Source organism: Lampris incognitus, chromosome 19, assembly GCF_029633865.1.
Source record: "Lampris incognitus isolate fLamInc1 chromosome 19, fLamInc1.hap2, whole genome shotgun sequence".
In the NCBI taxonomy this organism is placed as follows: domain Eukaryota; kingdom Metazoa; phylum Chordata; class Actinopteri; order Lampriformes; family Lampridae; genus Lampris; species Lampris incognitus.
The window spans coordinates 22499045-22514991 of NC_079229.1; the positions used below are offsets into that span (position 1 = coordinate 22499045).

General features: G+C 43.6%; 1 protein-coding gene across 1 annotated transcript; it reads left to right on the forward strand.

Moving 5' to 3' along the window:
- The first annotated feature begins 753 nt into the window (after positions 1-753).
- Positions 754-13745, forward strand: mbtps2 (membrane-bound transcription factor peptidase, site 2). The gene is made up of 11 exons (XM_056299744.1): positions 754-890; positions 3574-3722; positions 3886-4024; positions 4455-4558; positions 5767-5894; positions 7025-7143; positions 7928-8108; positions 9140-9246; positions 11059-11257; positions 11431-11506; positions 12815-13745. The coding sequence occupies exons 1-11, from the start codon at positions 816-818 to the stop codon at positions 13035-13037; spliced, it is 1500 nt and encodes a 499-aa protein (XP_056155719.1). The 5' UTR covers positions 754-815; the 3' UTR covers positions 13038-13745.
- The last annotated feature ends 2202 nt before the right edge of the window (positions 13746-15947 follow it).

Sequence of the window (15947 nt, forward strand, 5' to 3'; positions counted from 1 at the left end):
AAGGACCAGATGACGTTTTTGGCATTTTTGGCAATGGCAATTAACTGTACTGCTGGAACAGAAAGAAAACCTTAGAGAATTTACATAACTGTGGATGCAGCAAGGAGATTTCTGAGTGTTGTGGGAGTTTCTGGAGAAGGTGTGCAGCAGCAGCTGCTGAGAGAGGCTTTTAGTCCCTCTCAGAAACCTGAGAAATAGAGAAGTTATAGCAGAGTGGGAAATGGGTGGGAAGGACTTATTATTATCTTATTTAGTCAGAGGACAAGAAGAAGAAGGTGACTGGGCACAGAAGAGGAGAAGGGGGCGGATAAAGCAGCAAAAAAGGGCTTTCAAAAGAGAGAGTAATCCCATTAAATATGAAGAAGATGAAGACGAAGAAGAAGAAGACGAAGAAGAAGAAGAAGAAGAAGAAGAAGAAGAAGAAGAAGAAGAAGAAGAAGAAGAAGAAGAAGAAGAAGAAGAAGAAGAAGAAGAAAAGAAGAAGAACAAGGAGGAGGAGGAGGAGTGGTTGTCAGAGCAGTGGTTGTCAGAGCAGTAATCCTGAACGACGATTCTGTAATCGATTGGAAGGACAACGCAACTCGATTGCTTTGGTCTGGCAAATAAACCCGGAAGTGTGTCGCACGACGCTGACGTTTTCTCTCTGTCACGAATGGGTTTTTTTTTAACAATCTCATATCATCTGATATTAAACACATTCAACGATGTGAGGCTTAAAAATGTGTAGCTGTTTCCGAGTAAAGTGAATGATGGTGGTGAAAACTTAATTTGATTGAGTCTTTCTGCTTTGAGCTTTGATTTTCTTCTCATGAGCCATGATACCCGTTCCTCTGGTGGTGTGTGTGATGGGAGGCTGGTGCGTTATCTATCTCACCGACACACTCCTCAAGGTAATACGTGCAATGCAATATCGTAATACTGTCGGTTTCCTAACCTGTCATAGTTGGGAAGAGATGAGTGATTTCTGCTGCTGCCAGACGACCGTTTAACTGAACGATACCAAACAGGCATAGATAATCTATTCTCAGTACAATCCGTTTCATTCAGTACCAGAGAAATGTCCTCCAATGGATTTTTACAGATGTATGGTAATTGATCTATTCTGTAAATGACTTATTTTGCTTCGTTTATTACATTTGGATAATCGCACTGTACCTAGTCTACCTCTTAATGCTGTACTAGGCCCTACCTGTTTTCTGTGAGCTACCCACCAGTTCAAATATCTTACAAATGCAAAAGGGCTCATTGAACTGATCCAGGCTGTGGTTCTGATTTTATAGTGAGAAAGTTAAACGTGGCTAATGCAGATCAGGGCATGGAATCTGTGTTGCTTTGGCCCCATGTTTGTTACTAGATAATGATATTTGTTTGTACCTTTCAGCCACACAAACACACTATAAAGTTCAACTATGCATTTGCCACCTTTTCCACATCCAAGTCTGTGACCATTTTCAGCCAAACGAATGGCTTATCTTTTGTTTCCTTTAACGTGGAACAAGATAATACATGCTCAAATTTTGCTGTCGGGTTCCTAATGTGGACACAATAGCTGACAGCCTGCAGACTACTAATAATAAATGCAAATGGTCTCAGTGCTCCACCTAGTTCTTGGTTTGAGTCAAGTCCAATTTATTTGTATGGCCCTAAATCACAGTTAAATCCCAGACAATCATATTACATCCTCTGATAGATTTAGATATGACAAATTACAATGGGCCTCATTCATCAAACGTTTGTGCAAATTTGTTCTTACACACCCATGGAATTTTTTTTTTTTTAGCTCTCAAGATCTGACAGTCAGAAGCAAAGCCTGATGGTTATTTGTAATTCCTTCCCCCTAACATCTATTGTCTACCTCTTGCAACAAGCCATCATCCAGGCTTGCAAAGACATCCGTGTTAGCCAATTGGTGTCTAAATTCAGGGGTTACCCGGGTTCTACACTGGTCTCTGAGACAAAGTTCAGGGCTAAAAAATTCCACAAATTTAAACCTATGAACGATTGACGAATGAGGCCAAATGTACGACGCCCTTATCCTTAAAGGGACAGTTCACTCAAAAATACTTGTTTTTCCTCTTACCTGTAGTTCTGTTTATCTATCTAGATCATTTTGGTGTGAATTACTGAGTTTTGGAGATACCGGCTGTAGAGACGTCCGCCTTCTCTCAAATACAAAGGAACTGGATGGCCTGTGGCTTGTGTTGCTCAAAGCGCCAAAAAATACATTTAGAAAAACTCAACAGCAATGTCTTTTTCCAGAAATCATGACCCAGTTACTCAAGATAATCCACAGACCTTGTGAGCAGTTTGATGTAGGTGTAGTTGGGTCTAAGAAAAATAGTTCCTACATGAAACTGCTCACAACAAGGTCTGTGGATTATTTTGAGTAACGGGGTCATGATTTCTGGAAAGAGACATTACTGTTGAGGTTTTCAGATTTATTTTTATTTTTTTGGATTCTTCCCCATTTCCCCCCCAGTTGTATCTGGCCAATTACCCCACTCTTTCGAGCCATCCCGATCTCTGCTCCACTCCCTCTGCTGATCTGGGGAGAGCTGCAGACTACCACATGCCTCCTCCGATACATGTGGAGTCGCCAGCCGCTTCTTTTCACCTGACAGTGAGGATTTTTGCCAGGGGGACATGGCGTGTGGGAGGATCACGCTATTCCTCCCAGTTCTCCCTCCCCCCCTGAACAGGTGCCCCGACCGACCAGAGGAGGCGCTAGTGCAACGACCTGGACGCATACTCACATCCGGCTCCCCACCCACAGACACAGCCAATTGCGTCTGTAGGGACGCCCGACCAAGCCGGAGGTAACACGGGGATTCGAACCGGTGATCGCCGTGTAGGTAGGCAACGGAATAGACTGCCACTCCACCCGGATGCAAATTTAATTTTTTGATGCTTTGAGCAACATGAGCCGAGTGCCATCCAGTTCCATTGTATTCGAAAGAAGGCAGCCATCTCCATGGCCAATATCGCCAAAACTGGGCAACTCACACCAAAACAATCCAGATGGATAAAAAGCACTACTGGTAAGAGGAAAAACATGTATTTTTGATTTTAGGGTGAACTGTTCCTTTAAACTCTCACTAAGGACAAACTCCACAGAAAACAATAGTGAGAAAACAAAAAAACAAGAGAAACCTCTGGAAGAGCAAGTTTAGTTGGGAACTTTCTTACTTCATCTATAACAGAATCAAATGCACACAAGTGATTATGTAAAATTCATTGTAATCACACCTTTTTGACATATTTCACAAGTGCTTCGCGACCACTTAAGATAAATTGCGTCCAACACATACAAGAAAAATCAAATTCAAGATATTGTATATATAACAGATTAAGAATGGTGGCAGACACTAAAACCCCAAATCACAAATGTTTAAGATAAAACTTAATCTTGTGACTCTTGGTACTGATGGCATTACATTTAAAGCAATGATGTGCAGTGTCCTAATGAGAAGTGGGGTATCAAGAAAGCTAGTAAAGCAGTTTTCAGGAAAAACAAAGAAAATAACTATCAAAAGAAGATATAGACATTAATCTTTGTCCATCTCGGTCCCACAGTCGTCCATGACACACCGGATCAGCTACGAGTCATGGTTGGCGAGTCGGGGACTGATGCTGTCCCCTTTCCACTTGAGATGGCAGACCACCATGTTCAACCGACTGTTTGCGTACTGTGCTCGCATCAACCCCCATGTCCTCTACCTGTGGTAATTAGAAAAACTACTATTACCCCACAACTTTCTGCATTTTAATTTTTAATGAAACCATCTAACTAAACAATATATTCACCATTCAAGTGGTTAATAACGTGTTTTGACAGTGATGGTACAGTTTATGTCAGGGCATGTCAATCAATGCCATTTCCCCCAGGTTCAGCAGCGGTCTGGTGTTTGGTGTAGTAGCCATGGTGGGCTCAGTGGTGCTCCTGATCAGAACGCTGCAGCAGACGCTGGCTCAGATGACCACAGATAATCCACGGATAGCCGGTCAGCAGGCCTTGCAGGTGGTGGTATGTACACACTGAACTGGACCTTAACCACTACTGATGGAAGGAGGAAAAAATAGCACTGGAATAGTTTATATTTTGAATACCACAGAATAAAGAAAGATGAAGTGGTTCTTGAGTCTTGTGTCTAGTTTTAATGCCTAAATGGTGTCTGTTAGATAAAAGCCAATGTGCCTTTACTGAACTATAGAAACAGATACATTTAAAACAGCCTTAAATTGAGGTACTATTTGAAATAACTCACAGCAGAAAATGAATGCTTTCAGGTGCACAGTCAGCAAGTCTTTGCTTAGTTTTTTGTGTTGCCATGCGACACATGCATGCCAAGTGTGTGTGTGTGTGTGTGTATCTTGTCTCTTGAGAGTTTACGATCTATGTTTATATCAATCCTTCTTACTCTGATTCACCTCCTGGTGGTGCTGTATGCATTTAGGTCCCTGGTGTCAATCTGCCAACCAGTCAGCTTGGCTACTTCTTCATTGCCCTGCTGCTCAGTGGTGTAATACATGAGTTGGGCCATGCCGTGGCAGCTTTGAGGTAACACATTCTATTAATTATTAATTAATTTGTTTTTCATATGCCACTATTCCAATTTCCACGTCATGGGAAGTTGGCTCCTTTCACAAGCAGTACTGGGCACAAGGTGGGACGATTTCCTGTGCAGTAGGCCTGTTCCTCAGAGGACACTCAGTCACATTCTCATTCCCATTCACACCTATGGACAGTACGTGGTTTCCAGTTTACCTTTCTTGCCTGTCTTACCTTCCATGTCTTTGGAGAAAATGCAAGACAAAAACAGGGAGACCATGCAAACTCCTGCACATGGTGGATTTCCGTATCATGCTCCATTACTGTGTAACTAGCAGGGCCTGTTTGCTGTGAAGAGCAAAGCACAGCTCAAGATAGGACTGACCTCCGGCAGTGACCCACACAGGAAAAAATCGGAGAGAGAAAGGGCATATACACATACAATGAGAATGATTAAACAAAAAAACATTTGCATACACAATGAGGCCTTAAGTGGATACATTAGTGCATAAATACATGCAGGTCAAATGCTTAGGGAGGCTGTTCAAAGCATTAGACTTGTTTAAAGCTTTAAAGCTATTGTTCTGTAGCTGACCTTTGAGTTCCTAAAGGAGAGCAGATAAAAAAAGAGACATTACATTTTGGGGATCAAATAAATAATAAACTATCTACTACTACTATTTTTGGCTGCTCCCATTAGGGGTCTCCACAGCGATCATCCATTTCCATCTCTTCCTGTCCTCTGCATCTTCCTCTGTCACACCAGCCACCTGCATGCCCTCCCTCACCACATCCATAAACCTCCTCTTTTCCTCTCTTCTGGCATCTCCATATTCAGCATCCTTCTCCCAATATACCCAGCATCTCTCCTCCACACATGTCCAGGCCATCTCAATCTTGCCTCTCTTGCTTTGTCTCCAAACTGTCCAACCTGAGCTCTCCCTCTAATGTACTCGTTCCTAATCCTGTCCTCCTTTGTCAGTCCCAAATCTGTAAAACCTTGTCTCTAACCTGCCTCTCGCTCTGCGGGAAAGGTAATGTCTTCAAACTGGGAGGAGCCCATCATTTTTCAGATCGGCCATTTCATTTGAAATTCTTGCCGTGTGTGTGTGTGTGTGTGTGTGTGTGTGTGTGTGTGTGTGTGTGTGTGTGTGTGTGTGTGTGTGTGTGTGTGTGTGTATGCACATGCATGCATGTGTGTGCCTCTGTACTTCCAGGGAGCAGGTGCGAGTGAACGGCTTCGGGATGTTCGTGTTTGTAGTGTACCCCGGGGCGTTCGTTGATCTCTTCACCACCCACCTCAACCTCATATCACCCACTCAGCAGCTTCGCATCTTCTGTGCTGGTAAACCATTTGTCCATTGGTCTGTTTATAATTTTATAAGTGCTTCTCATAGGGACCTACTAATAAGGTAAATGTGATAATTCAATTTATTTCTCAAGGTATTGTTATAATAGTAATCCCAATCTACAGATGGTGTCGTTAATTTAATTCAAATTTCAGAGTTCTCCATATCCCAATATTGTCAGAATATTTCTTCCATCGTCCATTTGCAAATGAGTAATTGTGTTGTGTATTCTTACACTGGATATCCAAGTATTTGCTGCAGCAGAAGTAATCCTGTATAGCTTAATGTGTAAAACATGGTACAGACTGCCCGGGTTAGTATATGATACTCACTGTGGCCACTTGCCAAAAATACACTGAAAGACTATTATATCTGTTGGTGCTTTTCATAAAATCCTCCACTAAATGCCATATCCCAAGTGTTTATTAGAAATGCAGTATGATGATCTGTAAAGCTCACAACAACTTCAGGTAAAACACACTTGGTCACCTGATCCTCCCCTGTCCTGTCTAACAAAATGCCCTTTGTTAATGTATTTGCATCAGCCGGGGAAATCAAACACGGTTCTGGTGTAGACTAAGAAAGTAACAACAGGGTGGCATCTTGTTAAGGAGGACCTCGTTGAAACACAAGGGGCACAGGTTTGAACCCTGCAAGTGCTGTGCTTCCTTTTCAAACTGCCCTTGAGCAAGGCACTGACCGAGAGCTGCAGGCTAATAACCTTTACGTTGCTCTGGACGAGAACATAACTGCAAACCTAAAATGTGAGCAAAATAATTATCATTGTAGTTGGATAAAGTCTCCACTGGAGGGCGGCAAAGAACTACAACACAAGACAGAAGCTTATATCTTTGGCCAAAACATGTTCGTTCTAGGCTTTTCCTCCACTTGACAAGAGAGAGACAGACAGATAGAGAGAGGTGGGAGATAGAGAGGAGTGACATAACAGCATGCTGTGTTTATTTCTTTCTCTCCAGCTATCCTCTCCACACCACAGTGGAGCTGGCTCCCTCCGGGGGGGGGGGGGGGGGGGTTCTCCATCACATAATATGTTTATTATTTATTCCTGTAGGGCACTTGGTGATGTAACATGTAACATTATACTGATCTGTTTGTCTCTACCTAGGAGTATGGCACAACTTCGTTCTGTGTGTGGTAGCTTTGGCTTTCCTCTTCCTGTTGCCGCTCTTGCTGTTTCCCATGTACGGTACGGGTGCTGGGGCATTCGTGACTGAAGTGGTACAGGTTAGTGTGTGTGTGTGTGTGTGTGTGTGTGTGTGTGTGTGTGTGTGTGTGTGTGCATACACGTGCGCGTATGTGTGAGAGAGCGCTTATGCTAAAATTTAATGTGTGAATCTATCCTTAGTTTCCCCAGTCACACTGAGCTGAACATATCACCATTAAACAAGATTTTCACAAAAGTTAAACTACGCACTAAGTTTTTGTACCAAGCTAGACATTGTTGTCAGCAAGCTGGGAATTGATATCAAAGGATATTTGTATTAGTCCTACATATTAGGCGGCACGGTGGCCCAGTGGTTAGCGCTGTCGCCTCACAGCAAGAAGGTCCTGGGTTCGAACCCGGGGTTGTCCAACCTTGAGGGTCATCCCAGGTCGTCTTCTGTGTCGAGTTTTCATGTTCTCCCTGTGTCTGTGGTGGGGTTTCTCCGGGTGTTCCAGTTTCCTCCACCATCAAAAAGACATGTATGTTAGGGTTAGTACCCCTGTCTGTGCCCCTGACCGAGGCATGGCAAGACAAACTGGAGTTGATCTGCGGGCGCTGCACAGCGGCTTCCCACTGCTCCTAGCTACACAGCTAGGATGAGTTAAATGCAGAGAAGAATTTCCCCACAGGGATCAATAAAGTATATACCAAAAAAATGTATTAACATGCATTTATTGTAATCTTCATACATTCATTTGTGTTAACATGCATTAATGTGTTCCTTAAGGTCTGTGCTTCTTTCTACAACATGAAGCTTATTGACTATATAACACACGTTATGTCCATATGCAATTACTCCTCCAGGGCTCGTCGGCTGAGGGCCCCAGGGGCCTGTCGGTGGGGGACATCGTGACAGGACTGGAGGACTGCACGGTTAAAGGAGTAGAGGACTGGGCCAGCTGCCTGTTTCACCTCTCTCACACCCCACAGACTGGATACTGTGTCCCTGCCTCCAGCCTGCAACCCAGCTGGGCCCATGGACGAGGTTGGTTGCTGACCCACTTCAAGTCCCAACCAAAACCGCTCAACAACTTGCGAGACCACAGTGCAGCCACTGTGTCCTTATTTGTGGTTTGTGTTTCATGGTCAGGGTGTCCTTCATAGAGGAGAAAAAGGCAGAACATTGTTCTTCGACTACATTTTTTTCCATGGTGAAAACAAGTCTATGACTTAATCTTGAAAACAAAACAAAAGCTATGATGAAATATTAATGTCACTATATTTTGGCATAGCTTCAACTTGCAAAGGGGAATTTTGATTTAGTTTCTGTCTTGTTTTGGCCGGGTCGTCGAGACACTGTTTCCATTGTAGTTTAAATGAAATTAACACTTCAGTTTACTATGTTGATCAAAAATGGGTCCAGTTATGCCTACCTGAGGGGCATTTTTTGAGTCCAGATTAGAATAAAAGGTACATTTTCATTCTAATCATCAGCTTGTTTTCGCCACAGGAAAAAAAACCTGTTGAAGTACTTGTTTTGTTTTTTTTATGCAAATGTAATGCTTGTCTGACTGACATACAACCACAGAGAGACGTACGACATGTAAGCAGACGTGGCGTGAGGTTTTTACCCAGAGTGACTTGGAGAACGAGAGCAGGTGAAGGCTTCGACTGTGTACAAATACTCTGCTACATACAACATACAAATGGTATATTCTGCATTCGGAAAGCACTACATACTGTTTAATACGTACTGTCCCATCAAAATGCGTTAGTGTTCTCAGCCAACCAGCGGTGACATTGAGTGGGTACAGCCTGCACAGTCTCCATGAGAATCACTCAAAGTCACCATTTTATGCATTGTTATGAGTGAAGAGAGATAATACACTCGTATTCAGTGGTACATATTGATGCTCATATACATCCAAAACAAACCTTATACAATAAACTAAGATTTAAAAGGCTGCTGAATCGCAGTCGCTTCAGTGTCCACCATCTTAGTTGAGAATCTAAAAATGCCCCCGTCTCTCTCTGTCTCTCTGTCTCTCTCTCTCTGTCTGTCTGTCTCTCTCTCAGCATTTAAGCGTTTGGATGGAACCATGGACTGCTGCAGTAATAACAGTCTGACAGACCTCTGCTTCTCCTATACCAACCCACAGGACAAGAACAGCAGAGAGAAAGAAGTAACTTACAATGTTTTATTGATTCATTTTTGATTTTTATCTTTCGCTATATCCTATTAATCCCCCCCCCCCCCCAAGAGATCACCATTATTTTGTCCTCTGATTCTGATTGGAGCACAGCCTCACTCAGCTACTATGGCACCCCCTGGAGTAGGTAGAGCAAAGTAGCTTGATCAAGGCCAACCAGCCCCTTTAACTGCTATCCAAAACACTCTCACACATAAACACATACACACACAAATTTGGACCAAACAAACAAAACAAACAAAAACTGACACGTCTACACTCTTCGAATCGAACAGTGAGGTTGTAACCACTTTTCATTGTCCTCAGAAACTGGCTCAGTCCACAAAGGAAATTTATAAACCATGTGACTTTAAGCAGCTATTAGGAAATCATCAAAACTGAAGTTAAAAGGTTTTTATGTGACAATAGTTCTATTCTTAAGACAACCCCCCCCCCCACACACACACACACACATATATATACATACACACATACACATGTACATACATACAGCGTTTTTCTTTTCTTTTCAGAAACCGTCAATTGTGTTGATAAAAGTGCTCAACAAATGAGGAGCGGAATATGAAAATAGATGTAGGAAAAAAAACTTTAATACATGGCAGTACAAGCTTGTTTCGTGCGTCGCAGCTGCAAGCTTTTACTGCCATCTATTAAAAAAATGTTTTCCTACATCTATATTGATATGTATGTATGTATGTATGCATACATACATCCATCTGTCTATTATCCGAGCCGCTTATCCTGCTCTCAGGGTCGCGGGGATGCTGGAGCCTATCCCAGCAGTCATTGGGCGGCAGGAAGGGAGACACCCTGGACAGCCCGCTAGGTCATCACACAAGGCCGACACACACACACACACACACACACACACACACACACACACACTCATTCACACCTAGGTACAATTTAGTATGGCCAATTCACCTGACCTACATGTCTTTGGACTGTGGGAGGAAACCAGAGCACCCAGAGGAAACCCACACAGACACGGGGAGAACATGCAAACTCTGCACAGAGGATGTATGTGTATATATATATAGCGCTTTTTTGGGACAACTTCCTCATGTGAGTGTTGCTCTGAACCCCATCAGCCACACAGCCAAATTCTCCACACGACTTCCTCAATAGATTTGCTTTTGATCATATTTTTCCTCTTGTAGAATTTCACTTCCCATAATTCTCTGGAAGCAGTGTACCCGTACATGTACAAAATAAAGTTCTTGTACATTCACACTCACACACACACACACACACACACACACACACACACACACACACACACACACACACACACACACACACACACACACACACACACACACACACACATAAATTGTCATATGATTGTGGTCCAAAACACAAGAATCAAAATAGTAACATGCACATCCAGCATGCCTTCCGAGGCATGTGCTGGGGACTGAGAAGGATCCACGGTATCAGAGAAAACGAGTCCAATTTCCAAGTTTTGATAAAAACACCCTAACTGGTATTTCAAGCCACACAGCTCTTCCTCCGTTTAGAACTGGAATACAGAGTCACCATCTAAAATCCCAGTCACTCCTCGCCGGTCACATAAATAAATCAAAGTCACATGATGACAAAATGTATTTGACATAAACCTAGCAAAACGGACTCCAACCAGTAATCCAAACTGCAATATTATGTTCTTCAGCCACACACACACATTCTGTAAAAAGAAAGTCATACTAAGATGGGTTTTAGGTCTTTCCTCCGAATAGTTATATCCTACATCCCTGTTCTGCGTGTTGTCCTTCTTGCCTCCAGTATGCCTGCATGCCGGTGCGCAAGATGGTGACGGGCACCCGAGCGTGTCGCAGTGATGAGGACTGTCTCACACACTCCCACGCAGCCAGCGTGTGTGTCACCCCCTCTCTGGAGAACCAGACCCGTTTCATTCGTGTTACACATCCCCCAAACACACAAATGCTGTTTGTTGGATACCCTCCACACCTCCAGTATGCTGGTACGTGTCAGTGGGAAATTAACGAACGACACAGTTTCATGAATTTTAGCCTGTTTACACAGCCAACAATCCAGTTCTTTCGAACCACCTGCCCTCTTCACATTTGTACATTGGATTTACCAAAATGATAGAGTGTGTTGGTTATTTCCCGCTCTTTTGTCTGTCATTCTCAGTGAGCCTAACCAACTTTGTGCCGCGGTTTGGTTTCCTCCACCTGGACATGCCTGTCTTCCTGGAGACCTTCTGCAAGTATCCTTTCATGCTATGAGAAAGGCAGTAGATTCACCTGCTCATAACTGAAAAATGGATATAAAAAAATATTCATCTCTTATTTATTTTAAATGGTATAAGCCATTAAACCTGTGATGTGTGTTCTCATACACACACACACACACACACACACACACACACACACACACACACACACACACAGGTGACAAATTAAAGGAAACCCAACATAAAGTGTCTTAGTAAGGTGTTGGTCCACCACACACCTCCAGAACAGCTTCAGTACTCCTTGTCATAGCTTCTACAAGTCTCTGAACTCTACTGGAGGGATGGACGCCATTCTTCCAAAAGATAGTCCCTCATTTGGTGTTTTGATGATGGTGGTGGAGAGCGCTGTCTAACACCTTGGTCCAAAATCTCCCATAGGTGTTCATATGAGTTGAGATCTGGTGACTGTGAAGGCCATAGCATATGATTTACATAATTTTCATCCAAATCAAACCATTCAGTGATCCCTCGTGCCCTGGATGGGGGCATTGTCATCCTGGGAGAGACCACTCCCATCAGGATAGAAATGTCTCATCATAGGATAAAGGTGATCACTCAGAATAACTTTGTATTGATTTGCAGTGAGCCCCAGACCCCCTCACTGTAGGGGTCACACATTAAGGTTTTTCCTTTAATTTGTCACCCGTCTGTATATTCTAGTAAACTTGCTCCTTCAACATTGTATATTTGTATACGATCTGTTTTTTTTAACTAACGGCATCTAAATGTCACCAACCAAAAGAGTCACAGGTTTAGGAACATTTTCCAGAGCTCAAGTGTGCAGGTTATATTTAGTTTAAGAGTTAGAGCCAAATCAAGGCGAGGCTAAGATGAATGGTTTAGGCATTTAGCATGGAATGGTGTGGGTTAAGGTTGGCAAAGGGGGTTGAACAATGACTTTAAGTCAATAGAATGTTAACACAAGTATCACAAGGGTGTGTGTGTGTGTGTGTGTGTGTGTGTGTGTGTGTGTGTGCGTGTGCATGTGCATGCGCATGCTTGCCTGCGTTCCTGTCAGTTTCATGTTTCTGTGTCTACTATATGTTTGACTATTCACCTTTTGTGTAAGTGTCTGTTTTCTTTACTTTGGCCTTTGAGTTTCAGTGTCTGTCAGTTTGTGTGTCTGTCTGTGTCTGTCTGTCTGCATGACTGTCTACCTGAATGTATCCGTCTACTTGCCTTTTACTGTCTGTCTGAATATGTCTGTCTGAATATGTCTGTCTTTACAAACGGCATTTGTACATTTTCCTTTCCATTCCCCTTAACCCTGTTCTCTGTCAGATACATTGTGTCTCTCTCCGGGGCATTAGCCGTGGTCAACTCTGTCCCCTGCTTTGCCCTCGACGGTCAGTGGATGCTCAACGCCCTGCTGGAGGCCACGCTGGTTACCGTGGTAACAGATCGGCAGCGGCGCGAGCTGATCGGCTTCTTCCTGCTACTGGGGGGAAGTGCCTTGCTGGCAGCCAACGTAGCACTTGGGCTGTGGATGGTCACCGCACGGTAGCCGCGGCAACAAGGGGCCCTAGGAATTGGCGCCACAGCAACGGGGATGGTAGAGGTTGAAAAAAACAACCAAGACTCTAAATTTGAGGGTATCTTGCCCCTTCCAGACTGAACACAGACTTTGAACACACATGAGGAAAAGACTACATTACCCAGCAGTGCTTCCTAATTGCATAAGGCATGCTGGGAATTTTAAAATGTCAGTGTCTTTGGGCTTCCAGTGGACCGGCAAGAACATAGTCAAATTAGTTCTCCTTCCACACACACACACACACACACACACACACACACACACACACACACACACACACACACACACACACACACACACACACACACACATACCAAGTATTTGCTCATAGGCACTAAAACAAGTGACTGTTTACAATAACCGCACAATCTGTTATAGTGTGTGTGTGTGTGTGTGTGTGTGTTTGAGAGACAGCCGTCTAGTTCTATGTGTGAATAGAATAATGTAAATGTTTCATTCTAAAATGCTGCACATCAGTGCTGGAAAGATATTGCGTCCCAAAATGATTTGATCCTCAAAGCCATCATTAATCTGTAAGGTGAGGCCTTTTAGTGAAACAAAACTTCAACAGCAACCAGTCATTAACTTGAATGCCAGCAGTCAGTTGGCAACTCCTGACTTATATTTTTTTCTTTTGTTCGTAAATCGTCATGTTGGGATAAAGCTGATTTGTTTTGTTGAGCACTGTTGATGGGTCTTTCTCTGTTATCTTTGAACTTCTTCATATTTGTTGTCCTTGTGCGAGTTTTAAGTTTTACTCTCTTGTCCTTCAACTTTGTCTGCACTCTCTTAAAGGGGCAGGTCACCCCAAAATCAAAAATACATGTTTTCCTCTTACCTGTAGCGCTGTTTATCCATCTAGATCGTTTTGGTGCGAGTTGCCTTGTTTTGTACATATCGGCCATGGAGACGTCTGCTGTCTCTCAAATACAATGGAACTGGATGGTACTCAGCTTGTGTTGCTCAAAGCACCAAAAAAAAAAAAAAAAAAATCTGAAAAACTCAAACTTGAGTAACCGGGTCAGGATTTCTGCAGACATTGCTGTTTAGTTTTTCCAAAAACAAAATTGGGGGTTTTTTTTTTTTTGGATTTGGTGCTTTGAGCAACACATACCAAGTGTCATCCAGTTCCATTGCGTTCAAAAGAAAGCAGCCATCTCTATGGCCGATATGTACAAAACTAGGCAACTCGCACCAAAATGATCTAGATCATGGGTCTCAAACTTGCGGCCCGTGGGCCAATTGCGGCCCGCGGGACGTTATTTTGTGGCCCCCTACTTGACATCAAAGTCTAGTGTTAGTGCGGCCCGTGCTTGCCCTGGGCTTTTATTTTTCACTTATGAGCTACCATAGTGCAGGCTCATGACAGTGATGACTCGGATTTCAGACTTCCAGTTGAATTGTCCAACTCGGAGCTCAGAAAGTCCGACTTCCGAGCACAACTTGAACGCACCATAATGGGCAGCGCGAATTAGCAACGGTTGAAACTTGATTCCGGAGCGACACCAAGTGGAAGGGAAATATATCCTGTCAGCAAGCCCCAGTTATGTCTTTCTCAAAACCTGCCGTGAAGAGAAAAGTTGGTGACGAGCACAGACAATTTCAGGAAAAGTGGGAGACGGCATATTTTTTTGTTGAGCACAGAGGCAGCCCGACGTGTCTTATATGCACCGAGAAAGTTATGGTGCACAAGGAAGACAACATCAGACGCCATTACTCGACTAGACATGCTGATGATGAGTATACAAAATACCAGGGAGATGAGAGAGAGAAACGGGTCGCCAATCTTAAAACATGTTTACTGAAGCGACAAGATTTCTTCAAGAAAGCTAGCAAAGATAATGATGCAGCAGTCGAAGCTAGCTACGTGGGGAAAGCTATTCAAAGAAGGGGAGTTTGTTAAAAAGTGCATGTTACAGGCTGCAAGTATAGTCTGTCTGGAAAAGAAGGGTCAGTTTAGCAACATCAGCCTTTCAGCCAACACAGTGGCAGAGCGCGTTTCTGACCTGTCAGGTAACATATATGATCAACTGCGTGAGAAAGCCAAACGTTTCTGTGCATACTCAGTCGCTCTTGATGAGAGCACAGACATCATTGACACTGCGCAGCTCGCAATCTATGTCCGTGGTGTTGACGACAGTTTTGAAGTGATGGAGGAGTTGCTCACAGTGATTCCAATGCATGGCCAGACCACCTCTCAGGAGATATTCCGCCAGCTGTGTGATGCCATTGTGGATGCGGGTTTGCCATGGAAGAGGTTTGCTGGAATAACAACCGACGGAGCGCCATCAATGACATGGAGGAGAAATGGAGTGGTGGCACTTGTTCAAAAAAAAAAACTGGAAGAGGAGGGTGTGGAGGAGGCCATTGCTCGGCACTGCATTATCCATCAGCAGGCCCTTTGCAGCAAATGCCTGAAGTTTGACAATGTGATGTCTGTCGTTGTGAAATGCATCAACCATATCAGATCCAGGGGTTTAAAGCACCGGGAGTTCCGCGCCTTTTTGGAGGAAATAGAGTCAGCATATGAGGATGTGCTCTACTTCACTGAGGTACGTTGGCTCAGCAGGGGAAACGTCTTGAAGAGGTTTTTTGAGTTGAGAGCAGAAGTGAAAGCCTTCATGGAGAAGGCTGGGATGGCTGTTCCTGTGCTAAGTGATCCCAAATGGCTCATGGACTTAGCTTTCCTTGTTGACATCACACATGAGCTGAATGTACTGAACAAGAAATTACAAAACCAGGGGCAGCTTGTCAGTGCTGCCTATGACAACGTGAGATCATTCTCCACAAAACTTGTGTTATGGTTAAGCCCAGCTCTCTCAGACAAACCTCTGTCATTTCCCAGCATGCAAGGCACTCATGGATGCAGGCACACCATTC

Coding starts and splice junctions, on each gene's coding strand:
- mbtps2 (XM_056299744.1), top strand. CDS start 816: ATGATACCCGTTCCTCTGGTGGTGTGTGTGATGGGAGGCTGGTGCGTT. Junction 891..3,573: donor TCACCGACACACTCCTCAAG/GTAATACGTGCA, acceptor TCGGTCCCACAG/TCGTCCATGACACACCGGAT. Junction 7,144..7,927: donor TCGTGACTGAAGTGGTACAG/GTTAGTGTGTGT, acceptor TTACTCCTCCAG/GGCTCGTCGGCTGAGGGCCC.